The sequence below is a fragment of the Danio rerio genome, chromosome 23, assembly GCF_049306965.1.
Source record: "Danio rerio strain Tuebingen ecotype United States chromosome 23, GRCz12tu, whole genome shotgun sequence".
Classification (NCBI taxonomy): domain Eukaryota; kingdom Metazoa; phylum Chordata; class Actinopteri; order Cypriniformes; family Danionidae; genus Danio; species Danio rerio.
Genome location: NC_133198.1, coordinates 36,403,024 through 36,419,684, shown reverse-complemented (window position 1 = coordinate 36,419,684; position 16,661 = coordinate 36,403,024). Strand labels below are relative to the sequence as shown.

The following is a 16,661-nucleotide window of genomic DNA, read 5'->3' as shown; positions in this document are numbered from 1 at the left end:
GCACCCAAAATTACCTTTTAGATTTAGTTTCAAATAGAATATAAAATTAAATGAGGCCTGCTTTTTGGTGTAATTAAGCTTAGTTGTTGTGACCTTATATACTTATTACATTTTAATAAATTTTCATAATAATGTTTATGCACTGTAACAAAAAAATACTGGTTTCCTCAAATTTTTAAGCGGATCAAATTAACTTTGAGTCATTTGAACTTCTATTATATCAAACTAAATTGAACTAATTAAACTAAATCAGCTTGTGCAACTCATAAAATTAAGTTGGAACATGATTAACTTAGTTTAATTAGTTAAACCAAAAACTATTTATTATATGAATTAACTAAAAACATATGTTGTCATGACTTACTGATCATATAATGTTTTAGACAGGGAATCACTATGTAAAAGTCTAGACAAAAAAAAATTATTTATTAACAGAATGTATTTATTTAATAAATTAATTGTATATTACATGGTATTACATTTGCCACCATTTTCTGTTAACAATATACTGTATGTAAAAAAAAGATATATGACGCTGTATTGGTAATATTGGCATTGATTTATTAGACATCTCTAGCATAATTACAATTATCATTAGTACAATACGTTTCGCTTGAAATTAGCAAATGTTGTTTTACACTCTAGTATTGCAGCACATTTTTCAGAGATCCTTCTCCACCCCAGCTCCACCTCAGTTTAGATCTGCTACGGGAGTTACACACAATTGAAGTCAGAATTATTAGCCCCCCTGAATTATTACCCACAATGTTTATTTTTTCTACAATTTCTGTTTAATGAAGAGAAGATTATTTCAGCACATTTCTAAACCTAATAGTTTTAATAACTCATCTTTAATAACTGATTTCTTTTATCTTTGCTATGATGACAGTAAATCATATTTGACTAGATATTTTTCAAGACAGTTCAATACAGCTTAACGTAAAATTTAAAGGTTTAACTAGGTTAATCAGGTTATTATTGTATAACAATGGTTTGTTCTGTAGACTATTGAAAAAAATTATGCTTAAAGGGGCTAATAGTTTTGACCTTAAAATTGCTTTTAAAAATTAAAAGCTGCTTTTATTTTAGAAGAAATAAAACAAATAAGACTTTCTGCAGAAGAAAAAATATTATCACACATACTGTGAAAATTTCATTGCTCTGTTTGACATCATTTGAGAAATATAATAAAAAAAAAAGGTTGGCTAATAATTCTGAATTCAATTGCTTATATTATGTTTGCACCAGCAGTGTGTTATATTCTCAGTTTGCATGCAGCATCAAGTATCAGTATTTGCTTGCCATAATAATCAAAGCAGTAGCAGAAGCTCAAGATCTATTCCTGCAAGACCAAACATTTCAAAATTACCATATACATATTAATTACCATGCTTAATCTCTCTGACAGTTGTCATGACGGAAATATATACATGAAACAAAACAGGGAACCACTTTTTACATTTTTTCATAAATCGATTTGTTATGCAAGTGAACATATACATGATTCTTAAAGGGAAGTGAGTTTAAAGTTATGTTTTAAGCACAAGACATTAGAGATGGGAGACTTGCATGCGGTGTGATGAGAGAAGCTCCTAAAATGGACGAAGCTTGTTGATGACAGACTCAATTTTAATTTAAGTGACATCCGCTGTCATTAACACCCAGTTTCGCTCTCATACACACAAATGCATATGCCAAACACATGCACACACCACACATCCGTCCATATTTCCTAATATGTCGTTTCTTGAGCCCACCCTGTCCCTCATACAGCTCCACCCAAAGACATTAAACCAGGCTTTGATCCTCCTGCCGAACTCTCATCGCAATCTGAACTCCCATCATGCTTCAATTCCCACTGCTGTCTCCATAAGCACATCCATCAGCTCAATCAAAGCTCCCACTGAAAGTTTTCACTCTACCCCACCCCTGGATCAAATAATAATAAGTATTTCAGGTGCTATTTAGCAAGATTTGAGGGATATGTTTCTAGTTTCTCAAATTCATAATGATTTCTATTCAATTCAAGTTGCTTTTTAAAACGCTTTTCGTGATTTGTATAATTTCAAAGCGGCTTTACAAAAAAATCATAGTTCTACTTTACAAATAAAGAGTGATGTTGTTATCAGAGGTCAATACTAATGACTGTATTGCAGAATGACACCGTTCTGGGATGATACAATCATGTAGGAAATGATAAGATTCAAGCAAGATGAATAATTTTGAAGAGATGATTATATTCTCTGATCAGGATTATAAAAGTTACGTTTTTTAAGTTGATCTCAGCTCAGGCTCATTGGAAATATGACTCAACCTACATTTAAAAAAAAAAAAAAAAGAACTTAGGGATCAATACATAGCTCCAGGTATGTTTCAATGCTTGTTTCAGATGACAAATCCACTAGAGGGCGCTATCTACATTTTTGCAAATCTGAAAAGCGGGGCTTGTCATACAGATCCGCTAGAGAACAACTGAGCTAAATCTTTCCCTAAAACTCAACCAATAGTGTTTTCAAAAACAAATGTAAGGAAAAAGTGCAATGTGACCACATCATTTTACTTTGCTTTTACATTGTTTTTTAATCCTTCATCATACTCAAACCCGAGTGCTCTGCATTACAAGTATAGCACTGTACAAAATGAGCTACCAAGCAAAGAAAAGTTGACCTTTTGAAGATAGATAGCGAAGACAAATGTATTTAATTACAAATCATAGACCCCTTTAAGTTGTTTTGTGGCATTTATTTGGTGTTTTGCAAAGAACAACATGGAAATAATCCTTCATTCAATGATAAATGAAAACATCATTAGTCTGAAAAGGGACAAAAGTTGTTGGTGTCACACTGCTTCATGTTCATTTTACCTTGAAACTGCAGTCAACATATGAAGTGCGTTTTTGCAGTTTACCAAAAAAAATGTAGGCTGAAGCATGTATTTCACAAGAGCCTAGAGTTGATGCATATGAGGTTATCATATAAAAGGTGTTTAGTTCATCTGAAATGTTCAAAATATGATCTGTTTTCCTCAGGATGGGTATTCCTGAGGTAATTGAGAAAATGCTTATGCTGATGGGAAAAAAATTAGTGTAGCTGCTTCCATACTTCCCTACTATTCAGTATGTGAGCTGAGTAGATTGTCTGAATTCAAAATATTCAAAAAACAGTAGATGAGAAGTACCCTGATGACCTACTAGTTCCTATGAGAGTCTGAAGTGTGCATCAAAAGAATACTATCCCATAAGGCCATGGGAGAGACTTTTTATAATGAGAGTGAACTAGGGATGCATCTGACGTGTGTACGTCATGTGATAATGACAAATGGTGGATGTAGTACATCTGAACTCCATTACTCATATTCATAATATATAGAACAGTAGTTCCTAAAGTGGCGGTCAGGATGCCCCGGGGAGTTGCAGGACAATGAGTGGGGGTCGCTTGGTGGTTTCCAAAAATCAAATTCATCTTATTAAACTATTAGAATTAGCATATTTTATCCATAACCTACAGAAGAAAAAAGCAGTTACTAGTTACATAAAAAAACATGCAAATAAAAAGCCATCAGCCTTTCCATTTTTTTTTCCTGACAGACTTGGTCAGGACGTCCTCAAGATGGACCGAGAAGGGTTTAGCCAAGCAACATGCAAATAAAAGACCATCAGCCTTTCAATTTTTTGCACCCCCAGGGGTGATTACATTGTATTGAAGACAATGATTAAAGACAAAAATTTTATGGCACCAGGTTAAACTTTCTGACACCTTTATGGCACACACATACATTAAAAGTAAATACAGGACACAGCTGAACATAGAGGATGATCTCCGAAATTAAATAATGAATAGACTTGAGCCTATTGGTTTATGTATGCCATTGTGTGCAAGGTTTATATATTTATAACCACCTCAGAGGGTAGTGCGGTACGCAAGTCACTGGCATTGTTATTTTGGGGGTTGCGGGCTGAAACGTTTGATAACCCCTGATATAAAATGTGCTTTTCTACTGGTCATGAAGGTAAATCAAATTCAAATGTAGTACCCTCTCAAGCAGTATGTGATTTCAGGAATCAGCTATAAGACATTTTAGAAGCCTGGATAAACCCCTTTCGGCCCATTTTGAGGACGTCCTGACCAAGTCTAGCGGATTGGTAACGCAAAACTGCTGTTGCATCTGGGACTGTGCTGAATTCTTCCCTGAATTAGCTGTTTGTTCAGTTTCTCATGCCATTTAGGGCGTACTTCTTGGTTTGGAGGAGTGCATGGCTCTGCACAATGGAGAAGTTGAGTAAAATCTGACATCTGTTGCAAAATGCCCCTTGCGTCCAGCTCAACGTGTCCCTCCCAGCTCAGTGTTAGCGTTGAGTCAGAGGGCGTCAGTACAGACTGAACCGTGATGTCAGAGTCCACAGTGTCCAGAAGTGTGTGGTGAATTTCCACTTAATGTTCCCTTCTCTGTTTCTCTCTCTTCAGCTGCAGCAGTCTTCAACAGAGCAGCCTCCTGTACGAGATTCAGGGCACGAACACCACATTGAGAAGCGGGACACGCACAAGGGAGAGCTCTCGCAACTGACCAATCTGGTGAGATTTCTGAAGTTGTGAAATAAAAGTGATGAAACAAAGCAAAACATGAATAAAACATTAACTCTATTCTGAAAGGGATAGGTTGACTGGATGAGTCCTGTTTTGCAGCTTTATTTTAGTGTTCAATCATCCCACACGAACAAATACTACAGTAAATACTAAAATACTTGAATTCATCTGTTGTGGTAATTCCATAGCTCAGGGGTGTCAAACTCAATACCTGGAGGGCTGCAGCCCTGCACAGTTTAGTTCCAACCCTAATTAAACACACCTGATCAAACTAATTGAGTCCTGAAGGCTTGTTTGAAACCTACAGGTAAGTGTGTTGGAGCAGGGTTGAAACTAAACTGTGCAGGGCTGCGGCCCTCCAAGAATTGAGTTTGACATCCCTGCTATAGCTGCTGTGGTTATACAACAACTATATAATACAAACTAATGATCCATTACTATACTCAGTTTTTGACAACTATATGGTTTATACTACAATACACCAGTTTACTGTAGTAAAAACAAAATTGTTACAGTATGTTAGTTCATGATAGTTAATGCTACATGGTATGCGTGTAATGATTTTGCTGCTGATGTACATGCTTGCTGCATTTATAAAGCGTCCATGTCTTGAGGTTGCTCTGTCTCCTGCAAATTTTCTATGGGACCGATTATTCTACTTGGCCAATAACCAAAGACAATACAAAATAAAGTTGTAACCGTATATTTAAGGAAAAAAGTGGAGTTAAAATGCTGATACAGCACAAAAAAATAAACTTAAGTAAAGCTACACGTTTTAAAACAACCTAATAAAGTTTAATCCCTCAAATAAACTACTTGGTTACAAAAAATTACATTACACTACTTGCTTATACACTCACTGGCCAGTTTATTAAGTACACCTATCCAACTGCATGGTAACACAAATTTCCAATTAGCCAATCACATTGTAGCAGCTCAATTTATTTAGGCATTTAAAGATGGTCAGGACGATCTGCTGCAGTTCAAACCAAGCATCAGAATGGGAAAGAATGGTGATTTAAGGGACTTTGAACGTGGCATAATTGATGGTGCCAGACGGGCTGATCTGAGTATTTCAGAAACTGCTGATCTACTGGGATTTTCACGCACAACCATCTCTAGGGTTTACAAAGAACAGTTTGAAATAGAGAAAATATCCAGTGACTGGCAATTCTGTGGGTGTTGATGTCAGAGGACAATGACCAGACTAGTTTGAGCTGATAGTAAGGCCACAGTAACTCAAAACAAGCACACGTTACAACCGAGGTATGCAGAAGAGTGTTTCTGAACACACAACACATCAAACCTTGAGGCAGATGGGCTACAGCAGCAGAAATCCGCACTGGTTGCAGGATTTAGGCAGTTCTAAAGCCAAAATGGGGTCCAATCCGATACTAGTATGGTATACCTAATAAAGCGGCCGGTGAGTGTATATGCTAAATATGCTATATATAACTATATACTGCATTACTATATACTTCAGGGAACTCATTCAATATCCAAATCCCTACAAAACAAAGACATAAACAGGTTTGCTGGTCATAAGCCCTGATAAAAATCCATTTTCAGTGATCCGATCAAAAGTAGTCACCTGAGACTCATTGAAGCTTACTTGTGCAGCGTGAGACTCCGATTGATAAGCTTTTATACTTGACATGCTTACCAATGTACTGTTCTATAATATGACAGGAAATTTCTTTATGGCTGACTAGATTGTGGGTCAGTTTGGTGGACACAATGTTTAGCTTTTTATTTATTACACATTACCAATACAAAAGAATCAACGAATCATGTGGTGACCAGTAAACTTTGAGATTATTGTTATTATATCCTTAATATAGGGGTAAGGGAACAAGCTTTATACCCATAACATGATGCCTTACTCTACTTTTGTTTGAAACTAGACTCATTTTGCAAGTCCTCTAAAGTTAGTTGAGTTTTACCATTTGTAAAATCCATTCAGCCAATCTCTCAGTCTAGCCGGAGCACTTTTAGCTTAGCTCAGCATAAGTCGTTGAATCAGATTAGGCTATTAGCATCTTGTTAAAAAATGACCAGAGTTTTGATACTTTTCCTATTTAATGCTTGACTCTTTTGTATTGTGTACAAAGACAGTCAGAAATAAAAAGTAACTGATTTATTGGTCGATATGGCTAGGAACTATACTCTCATTCTGGTTATACTCTCATAGGCTACTGTTAACTATTTACCTAGCTATGAAATACTTTCTAGTGCTAACCATTTCAGCCTAGAACATGCAACTTTTCATTTTCTGTCTTAGTCCATAATCTAACTACTGAAGAGTCAAGCTTTAAATAAGAAAAATATTTTATATATGCTAGTATACTAATCAAATTCAAGGATTTATGCTAAGCTAAGCTAAAAAGACTGGATTTAAAAATGGTAAAACGTTTAAAGTGTACCTTTTAAAATACTGTCTACATGGTTCACTTACCAGTTTTTGGAGAACAGCCACTGAGCTGTGGTCAACAGGAAGGTCAACACAACTCATTTACATTGCCAAAAATGCAAATGTTGTACAAACACATCCAAATGCACTCATTCTCATGACCTCACAAAAAAAACTTTCTCTCACCAGCATAGAAGCACGGGTCAGGTCCTACAGGGTCAAAGATCTGCTCTGACTGATTGGCTGCCATTAAAAATGTTTTGCTTGGTCAGTCTAGGTATATGTGTGTGCATTCGAGACCATGCGATTGAGCATTAATGACCTCATTACTCTGCAAAGTGAAGGTCTGCCTCAAATGTCTTCGCTCTACCCTCTAATTTGCCGTTTTTCTGTGCGTCATGAAGCGCTTCGGCTCTCAGACAGCAGCTGATTGTGTCTCATCCTCGCTCTTCACCTCAGCAAATGAAAGAGGGCTTTGTCGCCTGTTGCGCTTAGTCAGCCATGTTTATCATCTCCTGCTTGATGACGTGCTCCTTTAGGGCTGTTTTGTGCTCATTTTGGTGTATTTCTGTTGACGTTGAACAGTGCAGGTGTGTTTTTGAAGTTCAAGCCTGTTTCAGATCTGTCAGCTGAGATGAAGGGATGGTAAATTAAAATCCAAGGTGTTTTATGCTTTATTGATGTCTGTGTAGCTGTGAATCGAGTCTTGGCAATGTGCTTGAAGAAAACTGCACATATAATATAATGCAATGTATTTTTTTTGTACCTCATTGGAAATAATTTTTTTATATATATATATATATTTGCCATTTATATATAGTAAATTTACTATAATTAGAATTACTTTTGCATCTATAATATAATATAATATAATATAATATAATATAATATAATATAATATAATATAATATAATATAATATACACTTCCTGACAAAAGTTTTGTCATCGATCACAGTTGTAAGAGCAACAAATAATTACCTGACTTCTAGTTGATCATTTGTAAAAGTGGCAGAAGGTCGGTTTTTTAGATGAATCGTTTGTTGAACTGCATCACAATCATTAAAAATACTGCAGAAGACCTATTGGAACCCGCATGGACCCAAAATTCTCAAAGAAATCAGTCAAGTTTGGTGAAGGAAAAATCATGATTTGGTGTTACGTTCAGTATGGGGGCGTGCGAGAGATCTGCAGAGTGGATGGCAACATCAACAGCCTGGGGTATCAAGACATTTGTGCTTCCCATTACATTACAAACCACAGGAGGGGCAAATTCTTTAGCAGGATAGTGCTCCTTCTCATAATTCAAGCAAAGAAGGTCAAGCTGCTCCAGGATTGGCCAGCCCAGTTACCAAACATGAACATTATTGAGCATGTCTGGGGTAAAATAAAGGAGGAGGCATTGAAGATGAATCCAAAGAATCTTGATAACTCTGGGAGTCCTGCAAGAACGCTTTCTTTGCCATTCCAGATGTCCTGAACACATGTTATTAGTATTAGCAAGTAATTATTAGCCGCTTGATCATGGTTCAAACAAAACTTATTGCAGACCTCAAAAGTTGAGCAAATCCATTCACTGTTAAATAAATATAGTTGCATGTTCAGTGATCGTTTTCCCCCCTCCTAATGTAACTAGTGTCATGCCACAGGGATCTGATGATGAATGTGGTAATGTACAGCCTGTAAAATCCAGGGAGCTGAATGTTATTGCGTTGGTGGGACGGAATTTGTCTTTAGGCGACTGTAGTCAGGATTTTACAGTCCTGTGACTCTACCAGTGAATTGCCACTAATTTAAAGCAGTCGATGTACAATACGCTAACATTGGGCTCTTTGTCAATGCCGATGGCTTGTGACGCTAATGTCTGTCTCATGGTCCATCTTTCCCTACGAATCCTCATATTGGTAATTATAGTTGGGTTTTTTAATTAGAGCTCATGTCGCAAATGACAGCCAGGCATGCTTTTATGGTGAATTTATTTATTTCAGTCCTGGAAATGCAATTTTTATGCTGTTGCTACGTTTCAGTGGCATTTGTTTATTTGAATAACAGCTCTCATGAAGGGTTTACAGTGGCTTCTGACAGGAACTAAAAATGCTGTGTGATGAAATACACTCGGCTCCACACAATACCTTCATATTGTCTCAACACAAATTGATTAAGTTAATAGTTTTTACAAATTTAAGTGGATTGAACATAAAACAATTAAGTTATTAAGAATTATTGTGTTTTAGCTCATTTTAAATAACAAACAAGCAGCAATAACATAGAAAACTTCATTATAATCATTATAAATTCCAAAATAGTTTGAATGTTTGGTAAAAATGCAGGAAAAATCTGTGATTTTGTTTGTTTTCTTTACCCTAAAATATTTCTCTTTCTTTTTGACTGAAAAAATAAAATAAGCAAAAGCAAATTTTGAAATTGATGTTACTCCGTTGTATCTCCTTGTCTGTTGTTTTAGTCTTGCTCCAGTGTGGACTGTTGGACTCTGATGTGTAATGTTGGCCTGTTGGAGCGAGGGACGAGTGCCATACTTCATGTTCGCTCACGAATTTGGGCTGAAACGTTTATGGAGGTGAGCAGAAAGTGTTGTCTCTTGAAATGATTACTAATAGTGCACTGAAAACAAAATGATGGATGCTTTTACAGTCAAATTTTATACTCTGAAATCTCAAATAAGACCCCTCTCCAAGTCCACCTCAATGATTGAACAGATTAAAAATTTAGTGTATAGTGTGGTTATTTCCTGATATATTTTGTAGGTAGTAATGTAGATTTGGTGGTGTCTGTTTAACTCAAGTTGAAGAGAATCAGATGGTGTGTAAACAGGAGCTCTTTTGAGAGACTCCTTACATGCAGCTCCAGCCAATGCAAAGTTTATAAGCCAGTGCATTGAAAATACATTAAGAGAAGTCCTGAGAGCTCAGCGCATTGGAATGTCAGAAAATGTTGGGATCCAGTGAAGCAATACTGCCACCATCTGGATGCGACTAGGACTGTTACATTAAAAATTAAATTTAGTAGAGAATGAAATGAATGCTGAACAGCGTTGTTTACAGTAACTGTTTTAGATGTACTTAAGATCATTTATAATTTTATATTTAGTTTGGTATCCTTTTCTTTTAAACGTCAATGTTTTAGCCACTATAATGCCTTTGCTGCAGACACGCCATTAATAAATTATGATATTGTTGATCTTATTCATAACATATAATTGTGCTTTCCGTGATTTATTTACAGAACACTTATAAAAACTTTATTCTGGAGTGCCATGCTAGTTACAAAGTGGAAAAGATGCCATATGCCATTTTGCCTAAGGTGACTCCTAGTGGCTCTAAAAAGGTAAACTTCGGTCATTTTATATATTTTTATCAAATCTAATTCATGTTCATTATTAGACAGAATGTATTTAGTTGTAAAAATGCTCTGCTGATGTTTGTGTGAACTGCAGATGGTGACTCCTGTGGTGTGGAATAAGCCGGACAGTTCGTACGCTGTTCCTCTGTGGATCATCATTCTGGCGATTCTAGCTGGTCTTCTGCTGCTCGCGCTGCTCATCTACGTCCTCTACAAGGTCAGCATCTGCCGATTTCATTTCTAGCTGTGGTCAAGAATTCAGGTTGTTGGACTTTGTTGTAACTAAGCATTTTCTTTTTAATCTTAAAGCCTTGTAACCACATGTACTTGTTTTAAGAAAACTAAATCATACCTTTCTTTCTAGAGTAGGTTGTTGCTAATTGTAAACCAATTCTTATCCATTTTTTTTTCCAAACCTGGCTATTAAGCAAGATAGTAAGGAATTTTAACTAAATATTATACTTAAAAGGTCCCGTGAAGTGCTTTTAAATGTATATTTTTATTCGTTGTTTATCGCAATCTCAACCAAAACATGAAGAGAGGGTGAAGTGTACTGAGGGATATAGAGTAGCTCCTCCCTTAAAAAAAAACAAAAAAATACAGCCAATCGTGTTTTGTTTTATCACCACTCTGCCAATGAGTGAGGTTGAGCACAAGCGCATCAAATGTGGAGCCTCTTGTAGAGGGCGGGGCATGTCAGATACTAGAGAGCATTTGATTGGTCAAGGTTTGATGGGGAAACTGAAGTATGAGGTGACGTAAATAAAACTGTTGATCCATTCAGCATTAGTGACAAACTACAAGCTTTACATGTGTATATCAATTTTATATCTCATAAACTTGAATTTTGTTACTATTTCAGTGCGCACAAGCTTACAGATAACCTATAATAGAAAAACTATTAATATTGATACTATTTTAATTTTATAGAGCCTTTAAATAGAGACAATCCCAAATCTAATCTCAAGCTACAGTTTTTTTCTCCCTAATCAGAAAGACTTATAACTGTAAACAATTTCATATTCAATACAGTCAACATGTAGTAGGGATATCAAAATGGTAGCCTATCCCAAATAGCTGAACTAGCATGTTGCTAATTGATAATCTGCTACTTTTCTATTGTAGTCAGACTAGTTCTCTTTTGTAGTGAACTATTGTTCGTTACATAAAAAAACTACCTACAAATAGTATATTATTTAACATTCTTTTAATTAAAAGTAACTTTGCTAATATTAGAGTATAAATACACCAAGTTAGGCTATAATAAGTTCACAGATGTTAATGATCATCAAAATAAAGGGATAGCAGATATTAAGCAGACAGTGTGCTAATCCTCTTATTAATAGTTAACTGTGGTTAATAATGGTCTCTGTTCCCCAAGGTGCATACCTGGCTTGTAACCAATGCCAGGGGACAGGGGGATATGTCCCCCTTGCTTTTAGAGACAGACCATTTAGAAACAGGCGATAATAATTAAATGAAAGTAAACTTTTCGATCTTATTCAGCTGTCCCCCCCACTTTTAAAATGTCCACTACCTCCAGACCGACGCTGAAGTAAGCGTTTATACTTCTGCATTCTGTTTGTGCTGCTCTGGCAATAACAATTACGAAAAGCTAGTAGGCCATGGGGATTCAGTGTTCCACTGTGTTGAGCATCTTTGCTGATGTTTTGGGTTTATGCTGGAAATGCGTATGAAGCTACTGTAGAAGTAGCTCAAACTCACACTCATTCTAGGAAGAAAAAGGCGAGAACCAGTGAATCTTCCACAACTTTATACATAAACTAAACACTAAACTATATATATCCATCCAGAGCTCCTCCATGACTAAGGCTGCATCTGAAATTGCTTGCTTCAGTACTATATAGTAGACGAAAAACCGCATGCAAGCAGAGTAGTATGACAGAATTCATGGTAATCAAAAAGCAGTATGTGAGAAGTACCTGAATGACCTACTACTTCTGGCGAGATTTTGTGCGCGTCTGAGGGACGCTTCGCTATCCTATGATGGCACGTGAGATAATTCATGAATGGGAGTGAAGCGACGCAACTGATGCTGTCACATGATAATGACAAATGGCGGATGTATTGTAGTACGTCCAAGTTCCATTCATACTACTCACAGTCATACTATATTGATAGTACTTTTCTAATGGTTGTGAAGTAAATTCAAATTCAATGTCTATTTGAGTAGTAGGCGATTTCGGATATAGCATTTGTTAAATACTCACACAACCACGCCAATCTGATTTCACCAAGTTGGACATGTTCCTGGATTAACATCTATGTTGATCCTGGAACAACATTTCAATCAGCCAATAAGAGTTGAGGGATATGTTTACCGTTTATGTCAAGTTTAGGCTTACAGTTAGGTTTATGCACTTCTATATGATATTGTTGATGTTATCCAACTATTATTGCCCTCTAATTTGGGATATAATTTACAGTTATGCTTGGGTTTAGAGGTATGGAATAGGCATGGATTACATTTTCAAACAAAAATGATGTTCAAGGATCAACTTAGACAGGATCGCATCGTACTTAACAAAATCAGGATGTGCCGCTCAATCATCCTCGCTCCACTCCCTAGGCTCTTGGCCTCGTCCACACTTATCATTGCTTCCAAGCCGTCCAATCATACCCTTGCACTCTGCATCATCACAATGTATATTTAGATTCTTTGAGAGGTGCATGTTAGGGTATGACGAAGGGTATGCAAAGGCTACATCGGACCTACCGCCTTCACTTAACAGCCAATTAGCCTATAGATGTACTGAAAAAGTTTACCATAACCAATTTTAAATGCATTTTTCTCCCTCTCTCCTTGATTTCTGTAGCTCGGCTTCTTCAAGCGAACTCCATACGGCACTGCGATGGAAAAAGCCCAACTCAAACCTCAGGCTGCATCCGAGGCCTAAACGAAGAGATGGTTCACGTCCTTAACCAAAGGCCGTCCAAAGAGAAGCTGACTTGCTGTTGAAAAGACAAAGACTAGACTGCAGTAGAGTAGACGGCGGAGGAAAGATCACTGGATCTTCACTGTACTGCACTAGATAACGAGACCCTGAGGACTTAAAGCCAAATGAATGTTGACTTTGTTTATTTTAACTCGTTTTTTCCCCTTGATGTGGGTTTCCACTTTTAACCACCACTTACAGCCTGCCGCTCACAAACAGTTTTGGGTTGATCTGAACCAAAGCTCAGGATCACTGGCAACCTGCTAAAGCAGAAAAAAAACAAAAAAAAAAACGGATTCAGCCCAAGTTGGACTCAATCTGCACTAATGTAATTATGTTCGATTTTTTTTTTTTAACAATTTCATGTCTTTTTTTTTTTTAGCCCACAGCTGCTCAAGGTTAAACAATCCGCAGTGTAGCATTTTCTATTTTTAGCATGCTATCTCACTAAAACACACCCTCAAAGAACATCTATGCAGTATTTCACATCCAACCAAAGTTAATGATACAGGTTTTGCTGATTTATTGTGTCTTGCAAGCGAGAATGAGGTAGTCGGATACCTCACCAGGGACCCTCATCTCCATTTTCCTGCTGTCTATTTTGTTTATGAAGACATTTTAAATGTTTGTTTGTCACGTGACTTCTAATGGATAGAGTTTTCACTCTGAACGAGATGTTTTCAGCTCAGTCGCCTCATAGCAAGCCAAGTTTCACTCTCAGGTGATGCCGCGTAAAGGATCAAGTGGCGCTCTTTCAGTGGAAAACATTGTCAGGATCCTTTGCGGAAGGCGACCGTTCTTCCCTACTGAATGTTAGCCGTTTGCCTTAAAAGTCATCTGGGACAAAACTGGATCCGAGTCTGTGAAACCTCACCGATGCCTTGAAGCAGAGCTGTGCTTTGCCATTACGCTAACAGACCCTCGGGCCAAAAGAGCAAAAACAATGTCATCACTCCAAACTTCTGTGGGCAAACGGAGACCCACTGTAGACTTGGATGGAGATTTACACAAAAACTCTTCCAAGGCAGCAGGCCTCATCCAGGGACTGAATGTTGAAATACACCTGTATACTTCTTGTCTTTTGTATGCGTGTTTGTGTTCTGCTTGTGTGTATGGATGTGATTTTTTTTTTTTTCTTGGAGTGCCACAGTCAGTAGAAATGCCTCCATACATCATGGTGCTGAAGTGGTTGAGTGCGGGAATGAAATGAAAACTCCTGTTTCAGCGAGCTGCCTAGAAGGCGACAGCAGCTGGAACCGTGGGATGCGTAGGAAATCTGTATGGAAGTGCAATATTCAACTTTTTCTATGTGCATAATAATACTTTATTTTAGTGTCGCTCTCAGAAATAAGGATTATTTGAAGACAACACCCAGTTTGAGGGTTGAAATTAGCCCAGATTTAAGGTAATTAATGTAATGCTGTAGGCTAAAACATACAGAAACACGGCTTCATCTGTCAAAGAAGAATTATTTTTAATGGTTAAGTGTGATAATGCCATAAAATAGACATTTTAGACATTTTTTTGTCTGCCATATTGTAAATGCAGGTTTTACCAAACAAATGGGGTAGTTTGAATTGGTACACAACCAAAGAAGCTGACACACAGACTCGACTTGAATCCTTAGTAATGTTTTTAATGTATTTTGTACATTTTTACAAACAAATATTTATTCCTCCAAAGTTAGATTTTAGTCTTGAGATTTTTTTTGTTGTATTTTAAACAGGAGGAAACACTGGGTATGTCTTCTTTTTTTGTTTATTTTCTTTTGCTTTTTTTTTTTACCAGCCCCAAATCTTGGTTTGTGTTTTTTTTTTTTTGCATTGAGTTGTAAATATGTTTGGTGAGGAGATTATTTTAATTTTTCAGCTGATACTGATTTGACGTATTTCATCACCCCATATTGGGGAGAATCAGAGGGATGTTCAAGTAATTATTATTTGTATTTACAGTTTGCTTTTTAAAATAAATCTTTCATTTTTTTGTACAGCTTTTGGTGAATTATTTTTTTGCTGGCATATACAAAATATTTGCAACTAATGATTTTGATTATACAGTGCATCCGGAAAGGTTTACAGCGCTTCACTTTTTCCACATTTTTTTGTTACAACCTTATTCCAAAATGGGATTAAATTAATTTATTTCCTCAAAATTCTACACAAAATACCCCATAATGACAATGTGAAAAAAGATTTTATGAAATTGTTGCAAATTTATTCAAAATAAAAAATCTGAAAAATCACATGTACATCAGTGTTTACAGCCTTTGCTCAATACTTTGTTGATGCACGTTTGGCAGCAATTACAGCCTCAAGTCTTTTTGAATATGATGCCACAAGCTTGGCACACCTGTCTTTGGGAATTTTTGCCCATTCCTCCTTTGAGTACCTCCAAGTACTGAGTAGCTCAGTTTGGATGGGAAGCGACGGTGTACAAGCTATTTTCAGATCTCTCCAGAGATGTTCAATAAGATTTTGGTCTGGGCTCTGGCTGGGCCACTCAAGGGCACTGAGCTGAGCTATTGTGAAGCCACTCCATTGATTTTTTTGGCGGTGTGCTTTGGGTCATTGTCCTGCTGGAAGATGAACTGTCATCCCAGTCTGAGGTCAAGAGCACTCTGAAGCAGGTTTTTATTCAGGATCTCTCTGTGCATTGCTGCATTCATATGTATGTACATGTGATTTTCCAGGTTTTTTATTTTTAATAAATTTGCAACAGTTTAAAAATATATACAATTCAAGTCAGAATTATTAGTCCCCCTGAATTATTAGCACCCCTGTTTATTTTTTCCACCAATTTCTGTTTAACGGAGAGACAATTGTTTCAGCACATTTCTAAGCATAATAGTTTAAAAAACTCATTTCTAATAACGGATTTATTTTGTCTTTGACATGATGACAGTAAAAAATATTTTACTTGATATTTTTCAAGACACTTCTACACAGCTTAAAGTGACATTTAAATGCTTAACTAGGTTAATAAGGTGAACTAGGCAGGTTAAGGTAATTAGGCAAGTTATTGTAGTTATTAGGCAAGTTATTGATGGTTTGTTCTGCAGATTATCGAAAAAAAATAAGCTTAAAGGGGCTAATAATTTTGTCCCAAAAATGTTTTTTTTTTAATTAATAACTGCTTTTATTCTTGCCGAAATAAAACAAATAAGACTTTCTCCAGAAGAAAAAATATTATCAGACATACTGTGAAAATTTCCTTGCTCTGTTAAAAATTATTTGGGAAATATAAAAAAAAATAATAATAAAATCGAAAGGGGGCTAATAATTCTGACTTCAACTGTATTTTCACATTGTCATTATGGGGTATTGTGTGTAGAATTTTGAGAATAAATTAATTGA

The 16,661-nt window shown here is 36.4% G+C and overlaps 1 protein-coding gene across 3 annotated transcripts in view; it reads left to right on the top strand.

Annotated features, from left to right (window-relative positions):
* itga5 (integrin, alpha 5 (fibronectin receptor, alpha polypeptide)) overlaps positions 1 to 15,297 on the top strand; it is a 112,057-nt gene extending 96,760 nt beyond the window's left edge. Inside the window, exons 26-30 of one of the 3 annotated variants that reach the window (NM_001004288.2) lie at positions 4,464 to 4,571; positions 9,456 to 9,569; positions 10,235 to 10,336; positions 10,446 to 10,568; positions 13,189 to 15,297. In NM_001004288.2, coding sequence (NP_001004288.2) covers positions 4,464 to 4,571; positions 9,456 to 9,569; positions 10,235 to 10,336; positions 10,446 to 10,568; positions 13,189 to 13,269 — 528 coding nt within the window. In that variant the 3' untranslated portion in view covers positions 13,270 to 15,297. Of the gene's footprint in view, positions 1 to 4,463; positions 4,779 to 4,929; positions 5,197 to 9,455; positions 9,570 to 10,234; positions 10,337 to 10,445; positions 10,569 to 13,188 lie in introns of those variants that run through there. The other 2 variants (XR_012398264.1, XR_012398265.1) reach the window with 2 other exon arrangements.
* The last annotated feature ends 1,364 nt before the right edge of the window (positions 15,298 to 16,661 follow it).